The sequence below is a fragment of the Mus pahari genome, chromosome 6 (assembly GCF_900095145.1).
Source record: "Mus pahari chromosome 6, PAHARI_EIJ_v1.1, whole genome shotgun sequence".
Taxonomy (NCBI): Eukaryota; Metazoa; Chordata; class Mammalia; order Rodentia; family Muridae; genus Mus; species Mus pahari.
The window spans coordinates 77,456,615-77,478,548 of NC_034595.1; the positions used below are offsets into that span (position 1 = coordinate 77,456,615).

Consider the following 21,934-nt stretch of genomic DNA (forward strand, 5'->3'; position numbering starts at 1 on the left):
CGCCTGCCTCTGCCTCCCGAGTGCTGGGATTAAAGGCGTGTGCCACCGTGCCCAGCTTGTATGTCCTTTTTATAGGAGGCACAGAACAAGAAACTGTTCTATCTTGGGTAATACATACCACTATAGGGGAAGTGCACTGTGCTATGGGAATATATAAGACAGATACCTAACTCAGGCTTGGGGGATGCTGGCCTGGGAGAGAAACACTGCTTCTTAAGGAAGTAACATGTAGACTGAAACCTGTAAGTTAGAAAACACACAGTGACTAAAATCCATAGTACTGATATTTTTCCTTGTTCTTGATATTATGGCAAAAGGTCTTGTTTAATTGAAATCATCTAACGTTTGACTATACCTCTGTTGGCTTCAACTTTGACCTGTTTTTTATTTATTTTTTTTCTTTTTGTTCCCATAGTTTTCTTACTTCCTTAAATATTATAATTCCTCCTGATATTAATCCTTACCTTTCTGTTTTTATGTACAATATTCCTCTTAAAGACTTAAATCCCAGGCTGGCCTGGAATTCATTATGTAGTCCAGTTGGCCTTGAATTCTCCTTTCCTGCCTGGGTCTCCCAAGTGCTAGGATTAAAGGCAAGTAACACTACACTATATTTGTTTGTTTTAAAATACAACAAGGTCATTATTTGGCTTAGGTTGACCTCAGAGTCTCTGTGTAGCTTGAGGTGACCTTAAACCCCAGATCCTGTTCATTCCTGAGTCCTGGATTACAGGTAAGGGTCAGGATGCTTGATTTAGCTTTCTGACTTTTAGCACCCTCCACGACAAATTTTGAGACAAAAACAAAAACAACAAAAAACAAAAACAACCCCTCCCCACATTTTTAAACCAAAAAAAAAAAAAAAAAAAAACCTACAGAATTTTAGAACAACAGCAATGACAGAAAAAAAAAAACTCACAAAAAAAAAAAAACAGAAAAAAAAGTTACTTTAGAACATACCAGTCAGTGTAACTAAAATTGTTTCCATGATTATACAATCATAGAAAAATTTAAGCCAACTATTGATATGTGCTTTAAAAAAAGAAAAGACAACAGTGTTACTCTGAAGCCCAAGCTGCCCTCAAACCCACTATGTGGCCCAGACTGGCCTTATACTTACAAGAACCATTTTTGCCTCAGTCTCTTAAGTACTAGTTTAAGTCCACCATACTCAGCTTATATTTTTTATTTCCTGTGTCAACTTGGCTAGGCTAACAACCATTAGCTGTTATTTATTCATCCAAACACTAATATAAATGTTGCTGGTAAGTTATTTTTATAGTTGTAATAAAAGCTCACAATCAGGTGACTGAACATAAGGGACATTATCTAGGATAATGTGGATAAGTCCGATTCAATTGGTTGAAAGGCCTAAAACTCAAGGCTGAGGCTTCCCTAAGGGAAAAAGAATAAATTCCATCTACAGACAATATGACTGTCTAAGAATTTGGTCCTTGTAACCTTTTCTAAGGGTTTCAGATTAGCTTTACTACAATTGTAGAAACAAATCTCTATTATCTCCTATCAGTTCTGCTTCTGTGGTTGAATTCTTGATATATCTGATACACCAGGCTTATAGTTTATTTGCAACTATAACTTCTTTAAAAACTTAGTAGTTTCTGGTCTATTTATTTCTAATCAGTTGCATGTGCTGGTTCCAAAGTTTTTGCTTTTTTGGACACAGTTCTTAAGCTTTTTTCTTTTTTCTCCAGCTAAATCCTTGGAATCTGCTCCTTCCTCTCCATCCCACATTAGACCATCACCATCTCTTACCTGAACTAGTGATTGAAAAGCCCTTACTGGCTTCTCAGATTAGCCTTTTTCCTCTATCTATTCTCCAAACTGCTGCCAGAGGTCTCTTTCTGGAAAACAAACATGATCATGTCACTAGCTTTCTTAAGTACCGGTGAAGTCTCCCTACTGATAGGTTTAAATTTCCTTTTTAGTTCATTAACTCCTGCTTTTATTTCTTACTTCCTTCTAGTCTCTTTGTGTTAATTTTCTAATATTTTTAGATAGATGCTCAGGTTACTGATGCGCTTCTTCTGTTCTAGCAGGTCATTAAAGTTTTAAATTTTTTCTAAGCATTGCTTAAATCAATCATACACATTTTGATATATATTATTAACTATCATTCTGTTCAAAATTCAAATTTCCTGTGGTTTCTTTAACCAACGGGTTATTTAGAAATCCTTTATTAATTCTGAAAGCTAAAGTTTAAGTTTTGGTAGAAACATAACAGCAATTTAGCCCAAGTTTCTTCATTTTTCCCCCCAAGATACTGTAAAGATCAACAACAACAACAACAACAACAAAATGTTAAGAAAAGTAATAAGATTAAGTGATTAAAAACCCCAGAAAATGTCACATTGTAAGTAAATATGGCCCAGAGTATTCAGGACTAGCAAAATGTATACAAGAAATCATATCTGAACACTGTAGAATGACAAGAAATATAAGGAAATCTATGGGGAAACGGTGCATTTCACTTCCACAAAAGAAGTGTCCTATCTTCAAAGTCGTGTGTGGAACTAAAATGAACTGGGGATTCTCAGGTAGAAAAAGAGAAAGGATGTATAAAAATGTGTTATCAGGGTATATGGAAAGTAGTTTAAAATCGACAGTCTCAAAAAAATTACCTTTCTAAAGATGAACCAGTTATGACTGTTTTGTAATTTCTTATTTTGAAATAATGTCAACTGTGTAGGAAAGTTATAAACTAATGGCAATGCAGAGGAACTCACAGCTGAGTACAGCACTTACATCACTGAAAGTACTGGAAAGTAGGGAGACAGGAGTGAAGCCGTCACCCTTTTGGATGGAGTCTTCAAGGTGAGAGAGCTGGAAATTAATCTTGCTACTAGGGTACAACTAATGTTCCTCCTACCCTCATCTACCAGTGGTTTCAAAGAAACATCTCAGTCAAATATAAGCTACAAAAAGAAAGTAAGCATCTATACAAAGATAGTACATAAAAACTGTAAAGCTAGACATAGAGGCACATCTTATAATCCCAGCACTTGACACTTGAAAAGCTGAGGTAGGAGGATGGTGAGTTTGCAAACAGCTTGAGCCATACTATACAATGAGACTTTACCTTCAAACAAAAAATACTAAAAGTGGTGCATTATACCTGACAAATGAATGGAGCCTATGACAAACTCGGTGAAAATTTCTTTAAAACATCAAAGTCCTTAAGGGTGAAACTATATTAAATTTCTTTTTTTCCCCCCTTTCTTCTTGTTGATGAATTTTTGTTGTTTTTCATGTAGCCTTGGATGGCCTGGACTTACTATGCAGACCTGCCTGTCCTCCCTCCATAGTGCTAAGACTAAGGGCAGGCACTACCATGACCCACTAAAAAGATCTTAATAAAATCATGGAAAGATCTAAAAGCAGACACTTTACCACTCAAGGAAGAGGGCTGGTGAGAGGGCACAGCAGATAAAGGCGCTTATCACCAAGCCTGATGACCTGAGTTCTATCTCCAGGACCTCTATGGTAGAAGGAGAATGAGTTCCTACATGTTCTCCTCTGACCATCACATGTGCCAGGGCATGGACTTACACAGTCACATCCATCTACACACAAGTAAATGTTTAAAACAATAACAAAACCTGAAGGCAGATCTAACACGTCAATATAATAAAAACATACCACAAAAGGTACGGTAAGAAATACAATGGGGGGCTGGTGAGATGGCTCAGGCTGGTGAGATGGCTCAGTGGGTAAGAGCACCCAACTGCTCTTCCGAAGGTCCGGAGTTCAAATCCCAGCAACCACATGGTGGCTCATAACCATCCCTAACAAGATCAGACGCCCTCTTCTGGAGTGTCTGAAGACAGCTACAATGTACTTACATATAATAAATAAATAAATCTTTAAAAAAAAAAAAAAGAAATACAATGGATACACATTAAAATTTTTTTCATTACGTTTTTTGAGACAAGGGCTCACTAGGTAGTACAGGATGGTCAGAACTCACTCTGTAACTCAGTCTGCTCTAGAATTTTCAGTAATTCCCCTGCCCAGTCTACTGAATGCTAGGATTAAAGGTGTGCAATTATGGAAATTTTGTATCAGGTAGAGCAGTCCCTTAGGAATAAAGCTATCTATAATATGCAAGAACTCAAATCTCACGCAGATAGATCCTTGTGGAAGGAACAACTTGAGGATGAACTGAGATCAACAAGTGACAGGCAAGCTCCAGTGAAGGCCTGCCAGAAGCACCGTGTGCTCAATGGCCGACATGAGATGCAGACAAATGTAAAGACATCTGACAAACGGAACAGTGCTGTACGATCTAGGCGTGAATGACTATGACATACAAATAAATAAGAGAGAGTATAAACAGCAGGATAAACTTAACAACTGCACTGCATATTTAGTAATAGGTATGATTCAAAGTTTAAAACCTTAAGCAAAATTGGAGCTGGTAAAATGGCTTCGCAATTGCACTCAGCAGACCACAACTTTGATCCTAGATCTTGGGAGACAGAGGAAGGATTTCTCTGATTTTTGTGGGTTCAAGGCAAACGTGGTCCACATAGCAAGTTCCAAGCCAGCCAGGGGTAAAAATCCATTCCCTATCTCAAAAGCAAGCAAGCAAGCAAGCAAGCAAGCAAGCAAGCAAACAAACAAACAAAAACAAAGTAAAAAAACAGAAGAGGGAGGAGGAAATGGCCTTTCTCATACTACAACCACCACTTTAAGATCACATGAAACAGAGCGGGGCATTTTTGCCTGTAATTATAGTACCTGAAGATTGGATATATGAGTTACATAAAAACCTGTCTCAAAAAATAAACAAAAATCCCAAACAAACAAACCAACCACAGAATACACACCTTTTAAAGATTGAAAAGGCAATGGGGATGGGGCGAAGATGACACAATTTGATAAATCAAAAACTTCCTATCTATGTGGCTCAGTTCATCTACTAAAGAGAAAAAAAACAACCAACAAAACAATATCAATGAAACAAGCACTACTGACCTATGGAGTAAAACCATCCTATAATATATCAGGATGTGCCGGGCGTGGTGGTGCACGCCTTTAATCCCAGCACTCGGGAGGCAGAGGCAGGCGGATTTCTGAGTTCGAGGCCAGCCTGGTCTACAGAGTGAGTTCCAGCACAGCCAGGGCGATACAGAGAAACCCTGTCTCGAAAAAAAAAATTAAATATATACACATACATACATACATATATCAGGATGTCTATGGGGCTGGAGAGATAGCTCAACAGTTAGGAAAATTAACTGCTCTTGCAGAGGAGCCTGGTTCAATTTCCAGCCCCCAAGTGGTGGCTAACAAAATCTAGTACCACGGAATCTGACACCCTCTTCTGGCCTCTATGTACAAGCCATGCACATTATGCACAGACACCATGGAGGTAAAACACTCATACTAAAACAAAACAAAACAAAACTTTCTGTAATTGCTTGCTTGGATTACAATCCTTTAATAAAAGAATATCAAACTTGCCCAAGAGATATAAAAAGAAAGCCTCATTAATCAATAGCATTTAGAAAGCAGAAATTATTGGATATAAAAAGATAAACCAAAACAAAGCAAGCAAGCAAACAAACAAAAACAAAGTAAAAAAAAACAGAAGAGGGAGGAGGAAATGGCCTTTCTCATACTGCAACCACCACTTTAAAAAAAACAAAACACACCAACCAACTAACCAACCAACTAAACAAACCAAACTGAAACTGAGGATTGAGTCTTAAAACTTCAGAACAACAACAAAAAAGACTTCCCACATACTCTGATTAATAACTTATTGAAACTAGAGATTTATAGCAAAATGAGAAAGCAGAATTTAACTTAAAAATTAAGAAGACTCCTGAAAGGATACATATAAACATTAATAAAAAAATTTAAAGTCTCTTTAACAATATGGATTACAGGGGAAGTTATGGGAGTCTATGGGGGGGACCCTAGCTAAGATTCCTACCAGTAGGGGACACAGAGACTGAACCACCTCTGTTAGCCAGGCAGGACTTCCAGTGGAGGGAGAGGGGCATCAGTCCACCCACAAAACCTTCAACCCAAAATTGGTCCTGCCAACAAGATGCATAGGGATAAAGATGGAGTAGGGACTGAGGGAACAGTTAACCAATGACTGCCCCAATTCGAGACCCATCCCATGGGAGAGAGCCAACCACTGACACTATTAATGAGACTTCTGTTATGCTTGCAGACAGGAGCTTAGCATAACTGTCTCCTTAGAGACTTCATCCAGGAGGGAGGGAAACAGATGAGAGATGCACAGCCAAACATGAGACAAAACTTAGGGAGTCTTGTGGAAGAGTAAGGGATAGAGAGCCAGAGGGGTCAAGAAGACCTACAGAGTCAACTAACCTGGGCCCAGTGGGGCTGACAGAGACTGAACCACATGCAGGAGCTGGACCTAGGCCCCATACACATTTGTGGCAGATTTGCAGTTTGGTCTTTATATGGGTTCCCTAACAAGTGGAGCAGGGACTATCTTTGACTTCCTTGCCTGCCACTGGATACTCCTTCCCTACCTGGACTGTTTGATTGGGCCTCAACAAGAGAGGATGTGCCTAGTCTTGCTGTGACTAGATGTCACAAAGAAGAAAAACCTTGTAAGATGAAAGAAAAATTATAGAAAGCCTACCTAGAAGAACTAGAATAAATAAACAAATATTAGCTCTTCTGCTGGGAAAAAAAAATCAGGGCCTGTGGAAAGATGGCTCAGTGATTAAGAACACTGGAAGTTCTTGTAGAAGTCTCAGGTTTGAATCCCAGTATTCACATGGAGGCTCATAAGCATCTGTCACTCCAGCCCCAGGGGACCCAACACCGTCTTCTGATCTCCAAGGGCATCACACATACAAGTGGAGCATAAACATACATGCAGGTGAAAAGTAATTTAAAAAAATAAGCTGAATAAACTACTAGCCACTAATAAATACGGAAAAGTACAAATATATAAAAGTAAAAAATAGGGGAAACCACATAAATAGACAAAGTTTGAAATAGAAAAAACGATTTTATAAAATTCTATACATTAAATAAAACATGGGTAAAATAAAGATTTTATAGTAAATAAATGTGACTTGTGACAGTAATCAGAGGTAGCCTAGATACTAATTTTTTAAATTAATTCATTAAATTAAAAAATGATTTATTTATTTTTATTTTATGTGCATTGGTGTTCTGTCTGCATGTGTGTCTGTGTGAGGGTGTCAGATCTCCCGGAACTAGACAGTTCTACGTTGCCATGTGGGTGCCAGGCATTGAGCCTGAGTCCTCTGGAAGAGGAAGCAGTGCTCTCTGCTGTTAAGCCACCTCTCCAGCCCACAGATACTGATTTTTACATAGTAAATAGAGGAAATTTTAGAACTGCCCACCAAACAAAAGAAACAAAACGAACCAGGTCACAAAGTTTTTCAGGTGACATTTAGTAAGAGCTGATGATTTCAATACTATTTTAAAATTGTTACAAACTTTAGAAAATGGAAGACATTCAGAAAACTTTAAAGGAAATATAATGTTAATATCAAAAATTGAAAAAGGCTTTTATAGAAAGAAGCCATATGCCACCAAACCTAGATACTAATGCACATGCCAGCAAGATTCTGCTGAAGGGACCCTGATATAGCGGCCTCTTGTGAGACTATCCCAGAGCCTGGCAAACACCGAAGTGGATGCTCACAGCCAGCTATTGGATGGAACACAGGGTCCCCAATGGAGGAGNTAGAGAANGTACCCAAGGANCTGAAGGGGGCTGCNACCCTNTAGGTGGAANAANAATATGAACTAACCAGTACCCCCNGAGNTTGTGTCTCTAGCTGCATATGTAGCAGAAGATGGCCTAATCGGCCATCACTGGGAAGAGAGGCCCCTTGGTCTTGCAAACTTTATATGACCCAGCACAAGGGAAGGCCTGGGCCAAGTAGTGCGAGTGGGTGGTTAGGGGAGCAGGGGTAGGGGTGGGGTATAGGGAACTTTTGGGATAGCATTTGAAATGTAAATAAAGAAAATAATAATAATAAAAAAATAGAAAAAAAAAGAAAGAAGCCACGTGAATCTTTCTTAGACATTTCTACTTAAAAAGTAAAGCATTAGTAAACAATCTAGATACAGTAAAAGAAGCTAGGAATGTCTTAATGCTTGTAAAAAAAGAACTGTTGTCATCAGTTGCTCTATAAATACTAAAAAGGTATACAGCAAAATTTAACATATATTCTCTGTGTGTGACGGTGTGTGCATGCATGTGGCTACAGAGGCTCTGGGTTCCCTGAAGATGAAGGTCTAGTGGTCATGAGGGGCCTGGCAAGCCTGCTGGAAATGGAATAACAGTCTGCTGAAGAACAAAGACATGGTCTTATAAAGGGACCATCTCTTTAGCCCTTTACATACATTTTTGATTAAAGTATTTATGAAAATAAGACAACAATGTTCCTTAACAGTAGTAGAACAATGGTCCTAACAATAATAAAAAACATGCATGTGTGCATAATTTTTATTAGAGAAACACCGGAAATGTTTTTCCTAAAATGAAGAAAAAGAAGATAATCACTGCTCTTTGCGACAATCCTATCTAAATTAGTCAATCAATATGACAAGAAAAAATAAAGGTAAATCTGTTACTATGTGTAGACCACCTGACTGTAACATAAAAAAGTCAAGAAAATCACTTGAAAAATTATTCAAAGTATGGAATTCAATTAATAATGCAGAAAGATTAAAAAAGTTACACATATAAGTTAAAAGTCCTAAGAACTATTGTAAGAACCAGTTATATCAAATATTAAACAGGTACCATTAAATGTTAAACCCATTTAATACCAACAAAATGCAGGAAATGCCCAGGAATTCCAAGAGAGAGTAAACTGCACATGAAGAAAGCTTTTCTGAAGCAACAAAATACAAGTATATAGTATGCTTTTGGACTGAAGGCTAGATTCAACACCTTTTAGAAACCAATTTGTTCTAATTTAATAGTTAAAATAATGAGATCTCTTTTTTCCTTTTTTTAATTGGATAGTTTCTTTATTTACATTTCAAATGTTATCCCCTTTCCCGGTTTCCTCATTAAACTAGCCAGAATGAGAAAAAAAAGAGAGAGAGATCTTTGTAAAAATAACCCGTGTTCTTACATACTAGATATAGATAAAATATTTTTAAAGACTATATCATAAAACAAAGAATAGTCTTGAAAGCATGAAAGTAATCATATAAGTCATAATGTATGCCAACAGGAAAACTTCCATGTATGAAAACACAAATAAACAACAAAAAAAAAACCACCCCCTATTCCAAAGATCAAAAGACAAATAACAGTTTAATTATAGGCCTTGATCAATAAAGCTTCTTTCTGCATTTGGCAGCAGCTAATGCAAGACTCGTAACTGGTCCAAGTGCTGAGACTAAGTAACAGAGTACTAAGCACTGAAAGGGACCTCCGTATAAACTCAGAATATTGCACAAGAGAGGTAGTGGGAACTGCATGAGTTGGAGGAGGGGAGAGTAGTGTGAAATGCAGACTTCTGGATACAGCATGGCCATCCACTTACAGCAACTGTGGTTACTTATACAAGATCAAGTCAGTCTCAAAACTTAGGAAGGCCTATCCCTAGTTGAGGAATTCTGGCAGCTGAAGGCTGCTGGAGAAGGATGAATAGTTTTCACTGGGGGCACAAGCAGCTCCAGTGGATGGTCCCTTACCCTTGCACAGAGTGGAAGCACTAACTGAAAACAACAAGTTATTAAAAAAGAGAAACAAGAAGATGGGCAGGGGATGGAGTATCAGGGGAACTGGAGGTAGGGAGTAAAGAGCAGATATAGATATAGATGTAGATAGATATTATATATATATATATATATATATATATATATATAGTCAAAATACATTTTATATACTCATGAAATTCTCAAAATAAATTTTAAAAAGAAAGAAAAAATACACAAACTAACAGTTTATTAAGGTGTATGGCTAGCCAAATCAAGGCCTTGGGCTCTATTCTTAGTACATAAAAATAACAATATGTAAAAGTAAAAAAGAATGAATCACAAGTGGTCCTCATATTAGTGAAGAACTATTTGTTTTGTTCTGAGGCAGGTAGAGTAAGTAATTCATGCCTATACTCCTGCAGCTAGGGGGCTGAGATTGGAGTACAAAGGCAATCAATTACATAGAGAAAGACATATTTGGGACCATCGAAAAATTTGATTCTGCTGACCTGCAGGGCTTCTGAAATATGAAACCTCGGGGGATGGGGAGTCAGGGGTGGGGGGACCCTCTAGGAAGTACCAGAGACCTGGGAGGTGATAGACTCTCAGGACTCAATGGGAGGGAATAGATTAGATGAATTAGGGAATTAGGGAATTAGATGAAATACCCTACAATGGGGAGAGGGGACTCAGAGTCCAGTCTGGTAGAAAGACAGGGTATCAAGTGAAGGGATGGGGTTGCCATCCCATAGTTAAAAACTCTGACCCAGAATTGTTCCTTATAGACAGGTGTGCTTACAGACAGGAGTCTAGCATGGCTGTCCTCCGAGAGGCCCAACCAACAGCTGACAGAGACAGAGGTAGGTATACCCAACTACTGGTCTGAAGTCGGGACCCCTGTGGCTCAATTAGGAAAAGGCTAGAAGAAGCTGAGGCAGCAGTCTCGACTAACCTGGACCCCTGAGATCTCTCAGACACTGAGCCACCAACCAGGCAGCATACACAAGCAGGTCCAAGCCAGCCCCACCCTCTCACTACCTCCCCCGCCCCTATATACATCAGAGGGCTGCCTGGTCTGGTCTCAGGTGGAGAAGATGAGCCTAACCCTGGAGAGACTTGAGGCCCCAGGGAGTGGGGAGGTCTGTCAGGGTGGGGAACATGACATCCTCTTGGAGACTGGGGGCAGAGGTAGGGAACTGGAAGAGGAACTGTAGGAGGGCAGACCGGGAGGGGTTAATGATTAGACCATAAAAAATAAAAGTAATAAAAAAATTTTTTTAAAAGGAAACATTACAATTTTCAGTGATGTATTAGAATGTGAGTTAAATATTTGCAGAGAAGAAAAAAGCAAGGTAGAAAATTTCTGACAAAATGAATAATGGCTACATACATATTGCAGTTTGCCATATTATTCTCTCTACTTTTATGTAATCTTGAAAATATTTGTAGGGAAGCACCTAACAATAAGAATGCAATCAGTAACAACAGGAATGCCTGGCTACGGTCACTAAGACCAATACTCTTCTTGAAAAGATATGAATTTTACAGTGAAAGGCTGACTTAAGAGTAAAGAGAACAAAAGTCAATTACTTATAAGATAAAATTCTCAAATGATCACATCAGGGTTTTCTACATATTTTCATGTGCTGCTTTAGGTTTAATAGTATTCTCACACAGTTTCTGTATGAAGGATTTACAAATGAAATATAACAAAAATATTAAGGTTTTATTATGTTGTCATTCATATAAATATCTCCAAGCATTACTTTAAGACACCAGTACATATAACTGTATAAATAAAACCATATATACATGCCATACAGAAATTGACTACCCAATTCAGAATATGGTTTTAGTTCCCTTACCATCAATATTTAGCATCATTTTCCACATGGCAGGCCGAACAGACTGATGGAATCCAAACCATACTTCCCTGCCCCCTCCCAGAGGGTGGTCATATCCTTCTGGAGCTGAGAAAAAGGAACGCCCCACAGGCGTATATCTACAAAAGTAAAATGGCATGTTCATTCCTTTCCTTCTAAGACTAACAAATGAATCTGCAGGACAGGGGCACTAAAGCAAAGACAATTTATTATAATGATACTTTTATACACACAAAAGCATAAAGTGAAGAAATTTATCAGCAGCCTTCTCTGAAATTGTCTATTTTCAGAATCAGTTTACAAAGCAATTTATTTTATTTTATTTTATTTTATTTTAAAGACAAAGTTTCATTGTGTAGCTCTTGGAAGTCTAGAATTCACAATGTAAACCAGGCTGACCTCTAACTCATAGAGATGTGCCTGCTTCTGCTTACCAAGTGCTGGAATTAAAGGTGTATGCTATCTCACTTGTCCCTTAAAATACTTTGCTAAAAATAAGAATATTGCAACTTTAAAATGTTAAAGAGTATTTCTACAAATACGTTCAAAGATATATATTTGACATATTTAAATCCAAAAATATAAAATGCTAGTGTGATTTTTAAAAATAGTACCCCTTTCTCCCTTTTTCCCATGCAGGAGTCGAAATGCAGGACATCAAGTATGCTGGGCCAATGCTCCACCCCTGTCCCCCATCACCAGCCCAAGAGTAGCAATTTCAACACAATCTGACACTATTGTATAAAATATAAAACCACTTTTAAAACAGGTGACTTAAGTTCATAGTATATCTGAAAATGTCAGTTATTCAAGACTCATAGGTTCTAAGAAAAAAGGTTAGAAATTTCTCTGTAAAACAATTCATTACACTAGCTAAACTAATGATGGATATTTTACATGATACTATTGTACAAATGAAATAATGAAAAACATAGAGCATACAGAGAATAACCAAGAAGGCCTATACTACTCTCTTAGGAAGAAGCCGTCAATCTAAAGAGAAAAAGAGCCAATATCACCTACTTCATAGAGGGCAGATGTCGGAGCACCACGTCAACGGCATGGACCGGGTTAGTGTTGATTGGCTTGTCTAATTCCAGTGGCTCAGGCAAAGTCCCTCCAGTCAGTACTTCATGTAAGAGGTGCCAACTGACTCGAGACACAAATTTGACTGACACCTTGAAAGGTCGATCTTTTCCACCTTCCCCAGGTAATGTAACATCTAAATCTACCTGTTAATGGCACAAGACCCAAGTGTAAAACATTGAAAGAGACAAATGTAATTATTTAAAATTTAACTTATAAAAACAAAACAGAATTTTAAAAAATCTTAATGCCAAATTAACAGAATAAAATTGCCAAGGCTGGTTGATATCTATGGGAGGCCTCCCCTTTTCTGAGGTGGGGAGGGGTGAATGGGTAGGGAGGTAAGAGGAAGGGACAGAGGAAAGGAGGGAGAGGAAGCTGTGACTGGGATGTAAAGTAAATAAATAACTTAATATAAAAATTATAAAAAATTTAAATACAGAGTTTATTCATGGCAGTTACATTCCAGTTACATTCATCATTCTAAATCACTGGAAACTAAATATACTAACATTTTGGCAGCTATAAAAAAATAGAATAAAGATCTTTTTGGAACTGTTATCTGATCATTTTTGAGCCATATTATTAAATGAAATATGAAAGACTATGAAGGAAAAAGCTGTTGTATGAGAAGAAACAATGAGAAAATATTCATGAATCTGTTTCCTTTTGCAAAAAAGAAACACAAGAAGGAAACATGAACCAGAAACAAAGAAACTGATTAAATTCCTCCTATAGGGAATGTACTGGAAGGGATAAAAGGAAAGGCAATAGTATTTGGGGGAGGGGGTGGAGTCTTGAGATTGGGGAGCATTCTAAAATTCTAAATACTCAGGGTATCATCTCAGCTACTTGAGAGGCTGAGGCTGGAAAAATCACTTGACTCATAAATTCAAGATCAAGAAGGATAAGCCAGATATGATGATTCATGCTGGTAATTCCAGTACTCAGAAAACATAGGCAGCCAGGATGTAGCACATAGCTTTAATCACAGTACTTGAGATGCAGAGGCAGGCATCTTGATCTCTGTGAGTTCAAGGCCAGCCTAGCCTACAGAGTGAGTTCCAGGTCAGTCAGGGCTACACAGAGAAACCGGATCTCAAAAAGAAAAGAAAAGAAAAGAAAAGAAAAGAAAAGAAAAGAAAAGAAAAGAAAAGAAAAGAAAAGAAAAGAAAAGAAAAGAAAAGAAAAGAGCAAGCAAGTAGAGGCAGGAAAATTAGGAAAATCAATGCAAGTTCAAGGCTAGATTGGTCTACATAACAAATTCCAAATCAACCAAAAACAAAACAACAACAACAACAACAACAACAAAAAAACAAAAACAAGAACCCAAGACAAAAAAACCTCTAATAAAGAAAAAACAAAACAAAACAAAAAAACTCTAGCATAAACAGAATCAAATGAATACAAACATTTGAATACAAAATGAATAGAGAAAACAATAATCCTTTTAAGCATAAATCACCAATTGCTAAAAAAATATATAAGGATAAGATCCTTAAAGGTTATTTCTTGTATAAAAACTAAAAACTCTGCATCAAAGTGTACAACTGATAGGGGAAAGAGTCTACAAAATGTCAAAAAAATTGTAAAGTATATATGTGAAAAGGGGTTAGCATCCAGAACATTAACCATTAATTGCAAAAAAAAAAAAAAAACTAATTAAAAAACTGGACAAAATATTTGAATGGACATCTTAACATAAAAATGACCAATGGATACATAAATATCACTAATTTGGAGGGAATCCAAACCATAATGCAATTGGACCCAGCTGTACAGACTGACAATACCAGCTCCTTGGAAAGCAAAGGCAGGAGGATTTTAAGATGCCAGCCTTGTACTATAGAAAGGTTCAAAGGTCAGCCCTGCGTTATACAATGCGACCTAAATGGTGTCTATCAACAGAAAATTGATAAACAAAATGTGTTATATAAATGTAATAGATTTATTACTCAGCCCTGAAAAAGAAATTTTACAATATGGATATAATTTGAAGACTTAATGCTAAATGAAATAAGCAAGTGAAAAAAGGATAAGCCGGGCCTGGTGGCGCAGGCCTTTAATCCCAGCACTCGGGAGGCAGAGGCAGGCGGATTTCTGAGTTCGAGGCCAGCCTGGTCTACCAAGTGAGTTCCAGGACAGCCAGGGCTATACAGAGAAACCCTGTCTCAAAAAAAAAAAAAAAAAAAAAAAAAAAAAAAAAAAAAAAAAAAAACAAAAAAAAAAAAGAAAAAAGGATAAATGCTTCATGATTCCATTTACTTGAAGTATCTAGTGGTGTCAAATTCAGACGCAGGAAGGAGAATGTTAGTTGTCAAGGGTTGATAGGAAAGGGTTGATAGGAATATTTAGTAGGTACAGAGTTTCAATTTAACAGGATAAAGACAGTTCTGGAGTAGATGGTGATGATGGTTACATAGCATTGTAAAGTTACTTGGCTGCAATGAACTGTACTTTAAAGATGACTAAAATGTTATTTGTACTTTATAATTAAAAACAAAAAAAACAAAAACCAAAAAGAATACATCCCCTTAAAATACTAAATACAAGGAGAAAAGGAATATCTTGGAAGAAAAAACTGGCAGAAATCAACTTAACCAACTGGTTAAAGTTAACATTCTCATTAATGGAACAAATATATAGTATGTACCTCTAGGTACAACCACAGTGATAAAAGAAGAACATTGCAATATTATGGCCAAAAATATAGAAACAAAACATAACCAGGTAGAAGGAGATAACAAACACACTTCAGGGCCAGTCTGAAAAATAACTTGCCTATGATATTCCATCATGTTTACATCATAAAAGAAAAGAAAAAGACTAGAGAATTGTTCCATAATAAGGACTAAAGATAAGATAAGATGCCTGTTAGCATGATCCTAGACTGGATTCTTTATCAGAGGAGGGGAAGACACTAAAGAACATAACTAAAACAATGGGCAATACTAGAGTATGATTTATTAGAAAAAAGTCTTATGTCAATATTAAACTTAATTAAGTTGGTAAATAGAGTATAGTTTTTATCCTTATTGTTAGGGAATAATATATGTTAAAGTATTATTAATGAGCATAATACATGCAAGCCAAGTGTGAATGGATACAGGAAAGGTAAGTGTGTATGTGTATTTTCTATATTAAAATTATCAAGCAATAGTGAAAGAGCAAGAGAGAGTAAGAAAAAAAAATTTTTTTAAAGATTTATTTATTTATTATATGTAAGTACACTGTAGTTGTTTTCAGACACTCCAGAAGAGGGAGTCAGATCTTGTTATGGATGGTTGTGAGCCACCATGTGGTTGCTGGGATTTGAACTCTGGACCTTCGGAAGAACAGTTGGGTGCTCTTACCCACTGAGCCATCTCACCAGCCCAAGAAAAAATTTAAAATCAGTGCAGCAAATGTTAAAGGCATTATTGAGTCTGAGTGAAGGGTTCTGCATTGTCCTTGAAGCTTTTATGGTAAACCTGCAATTATTTCAACAGAAGATTTAAAACTGATCATAGTAACACAGAGTACAATTTAAAATGGTAGTAAAATAATTTAAAGGGAGATATAGGGGCTGAGGAAATGGCTCGGTGGTAAGAGTACTGGGTCTTGCAGAGGACCTAGGCATGGTTCCCAGCACCCACAAGGCTGCAGACAACTAGCTATAACCCCAATCTCAAGACGTCAGATGTCCTTTTCTGGCCTCCTTGGACACTGTACAAACATGGTGCATAGACACACATGCAGGCAAAACACTCATAGAAAATAAGAATAAGTAAATTACATAAAATAAGAATAAATAAATCTAAAATAAGAATAATATAAAGGCGATATAGCACAAGTACAGCTCTCCAATAAAGAAACACATCTTACCCCAGTGGCTGCCACAGGAAGTGGATTGGCTGTGTAAAGGCTTCTTTTTCCATCATAAACTGGTCTACGGTCTCCAAATATAGTCACTTTAAAATGCTGAACCATTGAATCAACTACTTCTCTAAGAAAGGGAAAAAAGACATTCACATAACTCTCTGCAAGATGAAACACAAAATTATCAACTGAAATAGTTCCTGGAACTGTTTAATGACCTCAAAACATGATTTGCTTTCAGACCACAGCTTAAAATAGCAGAAAGATTGCTGGCAAAGGATGACACATATTTCTCAGACCAAAAAAACAAAACAAAACAAAACAAAAAGAATAAATCCAATGAATTAATCATTTGGGGATACTGTTGATTAGAAAACAACTATTAGAATTTGATTCAAAACCTCTTTCATCTTTTCTAAGCTCTCCCCAACGATTTCCCTTTCTCTCTGAAAAAAAAGTTCTTTACACCGTGATAAAATACATCTTACTTGTATCTCTATTTAGAACAGTCAGTCTATCACGTCATAGTTATATTCTTCATTCCTACAGTGAGTTCTTTAGAGCAATGAACACATCTATGTTCCCTATAGTACCCACTCTTACAATACACCTCATCAGGCAGGAGCTGGGAACTGTCCAGCTGGGAATGGAGCTCAGCGGTAGAACACTTGCTAGCATAGACAAAGCCCTATGCTCACTCCCCAGTACCACAAAGAGAAAACTCTAGTTTCATTCAGCAACATCATGATCCCAATATATAGTAACATGGAAAGGTATTAGAGAGTTACATTTAAAAAATTTTAGTCTCTAGAGAATTAAGCCAAATACCTACAAACCAATAAATTGTTTTACTTACAAATGCTTTAAGATGGTGAAAGATACCTAAAAGAATATATGCCAATTTATGTTTGGAGAGGAACTGTTTACACAATCTGAATACATCACAATGAGAGTACACTGTACAGCACTGATATGATTTAAAGTAGTCAAAAGATTAAAATCTAGCCCAGACTAGTAGAGAGGAAAGGGAGAGAAGAAAATCAGAATTTTCCAGAACAAGAAAAGAAACCAAGCTGACTTAATTCCCAGGAAAATTTTCTACACAGAACAAAAATCTCTATTTCCTACCCTGTTTTTTAAAGTTTGTGTTTTACTGAAAACTGTTTTAAATCAATATTATGTCTTTCATGTGTAATGTGACACCAAAGATTTGATTTATCTATCAACCTTGGGGTTCAACAAATTTCAAAGATTTTGCTATTTAAAGTTTCTTTTTGTAGCTATTAAAAGGCCCAATTTAAAAAAAAGTCCAATTTTTTTAAAAAATATATATTACTGCCAAATATCATACAAATATATCATACAAATCTCATTTGTTAGTTTTTTTTTTAATTCAACAACTGTTTTTAAGCTTTCTAATTCCTAGAAGCCCAAACTACTCTAAACAACAAAATGGTAGAGGATATTGAAATAGTAGGGCAGAATATCTCAGAGATAAAAACATCCTGGTTTGATATACAGCACATAGTAGTTCCTTAATAAATTTTCTAGTGCTGGACAGTTGATCTACTTCAGTGACCTCCCAAAACTGAGTAGAAAACATCTAAAGTTGAATTGAACAATGTTTCTCCTGAGTGAAATCTGGTTTTATTTTGTTATTAGTTGTATTTAATTAATGGTGCCTCCATATTCCTCAATTCCCCAATTTGAAACCTGGCTGATCTCTTTACCTGATGACTGGATGATCCTACCTCTCCACAGCACTAGTAACTTTCCATTCTGAGTTACTACAATCTTAAATTAAGACTTTAGTTCTAGCAGTTAGATTACTTAAGTTTTTTTTTGTTTTGTTTTATTTTTTAATGTCTTTAGGGTTGTTTTTTTTTAAAATCTCCAATCCTACTTAAAATATATCACTGCTAAATAAGCCCTTATGCTATACTTGTATTCCTAAAGTACACATGCCTGTGTTAGGGATGGATGTGGTAACCCATGTCTTTCATCCCAGCACCCAGGAAACAAGGGTGGGGACAGGTAGATCTCTAGGAGTTCCAGGCCAGCCTAGTCGACAGAGAAAGAAAAACAGAAGAGTTGAGTTCATCATTCATTTCAGTTCTAGCTAACTGATGTCCTTCTTGGGGCTCCATTTCCTACGTCCATTCTCCTAAGTTATCCCTTCTGATGTCCTTGATGAGCCATGTACTCCTATGTGTTCCTACCTTTACCTTCTATATGTGATTTTAAAAAGTACTGCTGTGGCAAGATCAGTTACCTTTTTAATATTTAGTTTTCAAAATTATTTTCAAAGGCTTCATCTGTGAAAAGCAATTGTAAATGACTTTAAACTCACTTGGTTCATTTCTGATATAGCATACTCTACATTATTTAGCCATTCTCCCATCAAGTAAACTTTATTTATCTAACTAACAGCTATAAAAGAAACACAGCTGCAATGCATCATTTCCATACATGCATCCTTATGAACTGATGTAAGAATTAATCTCTGGTTATGAACCCAGAAAAAGGAGTGTAGCTCAAAATGAATTTTATCAATGAACTACTATGAACAATGAACTACTGAATTGCTCTCCTAAATAGTTACAATAATCAACACTCTTTGATGTTCTATTTTATTATGTCTCAGTCAAGTTTTTGCTTTCTAATATTTACTAGCCTGATGGGCATAACTTAAAACCTTTTTAAATTTAGCTCTCATTCATTATGAAGTAATTTGAACATCTGAGAGTGTTTCTACTCTTCTGCAAATGCCCTGTTTGTTTCCTTTGGCTCCACTGGAGTTCTACATTCTTCCTGTTGAACTGAAGACATCCCTATTATTTTCTAGATAGTAATTCACGGTCAGGATTAGTCACTATCACAATATTTGCCCACAACTGTTTTAACATTGACTACATACCTGCTTAAATGAACCCATAATTTTATATTCCTGAATTAATCCATTTTTTCACCTGTAGCTTCATACTTTTGAGTTGCTGTTCAAGAAACCCTACCTCAATATAGACTGCATAACCCTTATCTGAAATGTTTAAAACTAGAAGCATTTAAAATTTTTAAATCTTTGCATATATATACATATGTACACATAATTGTTATTTCTCAGCCAGAAAGAAAAACAAGATCCTGTCAGCAGGAGGAAACATGATGGAACAAGTCATACACTAAACGGCTGAGCCAGAAACAGATGTCCAAGTGTTACATGTTTTTACCTTCATAGCTGGAAGCTGGAATTAAAAAAGAAAAGGATACATCCCAATTGCCATCAGTAGGCCACGGGAACGGACAATATAAAGAAAAAAGCAATCTGTATAAGAAGCAAGGTTGAGGAATGCTATGACTATGTTCAAGATACATATGGAGCTGGAGATAGCTCAGTGATAAAGGAAGCATTTGCTGTTCTTACAGAAAACTAGGGTTCCGTTTTTAGCACCCTCATGGTAGCTCACAACTTTCTGTAGGCACACACATGGTGCCTAAACATTCATGTAAAACACTCATAGACATAAAATAAAGCCAAAAGATATACATATATGCAAAAGCCTCAATGAAAGTCATTAACTGGGGTGGCTGGTTTTATGTTACCTTGACAAGTTAAAATCATCTAAGAAGAGGGAACCTCAATTAAGGAAATGCCTCTATAAGTTTAGGTTATAAGAAAGCCTGTAAAGGCATTTTCCTAGTGACTGATGAGGGAGGACCTAGTCCATGTGTGGGTGGTGCCATCCTTGGGCAACTGGTCCTGAGTTACAGAATTGGGCTGAATAAGCCATGAAGAGCAAGTGGCACTCCTCCACGGCCTCTGCATCAGCTCCTGCCTTAAGGTTCCTGCCCTGTTTGAGTTTCTGCTTTGACTTCCTTGATGAACAGTAATATGGATTTATTTATTTATTTGGTTTTTCGAGACAGGGTTTCTCTGTGCAGTCTTTGCTGTCGCGGAACTCAATTTGTAGACCAGGTTAGCCTCGAACTCAGAAATGTGTCTGCCTCTGCCTCCCAAGTGCTGGGGTTACAGGTGTGCGCCACCACTGCCCGGCAGTAATATGGAATTATACGCCCAATAAATCTTTTCCTACACAACTTGTTTTTTAAAGCTCATGGTGTTCCAACACAGCAACAAAAATCCTAAGACAATGAAATATTAAAATGTTAAAATTACAATTATGCAAAAGCAAAAATACAAAAGAAATCATGCTCATCAGTTAGAATTTATTTAAATTATTTAAAAGAAGAATTTATATGTATGTGTTTATGTGGGGGGTGCCAGTATGTATAGGTGTGTGCATATGCACATGTGTGTGCATGAGTGTGGATGAATGACCTAAGGGATTGAACTCAGGTACTCATGCTTGCAAAACAAATACTTGGAGCACTCTCATAGACCCTCACAAATATGTTTCAAGTATAACAGAGGTTTTTCAAATAATAAATGGACCTAACACAGTGCATTATCATCAGATACAATAAACTGTTTTTCTTTTTTTCTTGTTATAAATATTAAGAGGTTATCATCACTCTATAGCCTACAGCTGGCATCAAATTCATACCAAACCACCTACTTCAGCCTTCCTCCTAAATGCTGGATTACAAGTGTAAGCCAACACCCCTAACTTTTAAACATTCTAATACCAAGAGTGAATTCTAGCAATTATCAGGAACTATTAAACAAGTTTCAGTACAGTATAGTTATGGAATATCTGTCTTCTATTTTAACAAAAGAAGTGGAGAAGGTGGGAATACAGTATCTTGATTTTTTTGTTCAAATGTAGAATTTCTAGCAGAACATTTTTGTGTATCATTAAAACAATTTCTAAGCTTTATAAGACATGAAACTAACATAACTAAAATACCTAACATTTTTGAAGTGGAGACTTATGGTTTCTTTGGCAAGTTAGTTGTGTTGGATGGTGTTTTTTTGGGGCAAATACATGAAGGAGAGTTTTCCTAAAGTGGACACAGGTGAAAGGATGTTCTGCTAAAACAAGCATGTAAAAGGATACATGATGAAGGGTTCTTCACTAACAGCACACATGTAGTGGTTCGCCTTACATTGCATAGCTGAACTCTGTTTGTTATGACTCCATAGAAAGAAATGCACCAAAAAACTTCTGGTGGTGCTCTGGCGGCTTCTTGCCACTTCCTCAGACTCAGGCTGATTGGCAGAGTGATGTCAGCTGATGCAGACTCATGTGGAGTTTTGTTAAGACAGACTCACATGCTGAGGCAAGACCCATGAAGGACACATGATGTTTGAAGGGAATATAAATAGGACTCAGTGGACTGCGAGATGTCCTGTAACCTTTGCAATGCTTCTTGGTCTTGCGCCTTAGCTTCACTGAAAGGCATAGCAAATATAGCTTCTCCTGGCCTAATCGCTCCTGAGG

The 21,934-nt window shown here is 36.8% G+C and overlaps 1 protein-coding gene across 4 annotated transcripts in view; it reads right to left on the reverse strand.

Annotated features, from left to right (window-relative positions):
* The window catches only part of Ago3 (argonaute RISC catalytic component 3), an 84,486-nt gene that overhangs the window by 47,833 nt on the left and 14,719 nt on the right, over positions 1-21,934 (reverse strand). Inside the window, exons 3-5 of one of the 4 annotated variants that reach the window (XM_021201341.2) lie at positions 16,542-16,662; positions 12,615-12,823; positions 11,574-11,710 (exon numbers count right to left, since the gene is read on the reverse strand). In XM_021201341.2, the coding sequence (XP_021057000.1) occupies positions 11,574-11,710; positions 12,615-12,823; positions 16,542-16,662 (467 nt within the window). Of the gene's footprint in view, positions 1-1,773; positions 1,836-11,573; positions 11,711-12,614; positions 12,824-16,541; positions 16,663-21,934 lie in introns of those variants that run through there. The other 3 variants (XM_029539838.1, XM_029539839.1, XM_029539840.1) reach the window with 3 other exon arrangements.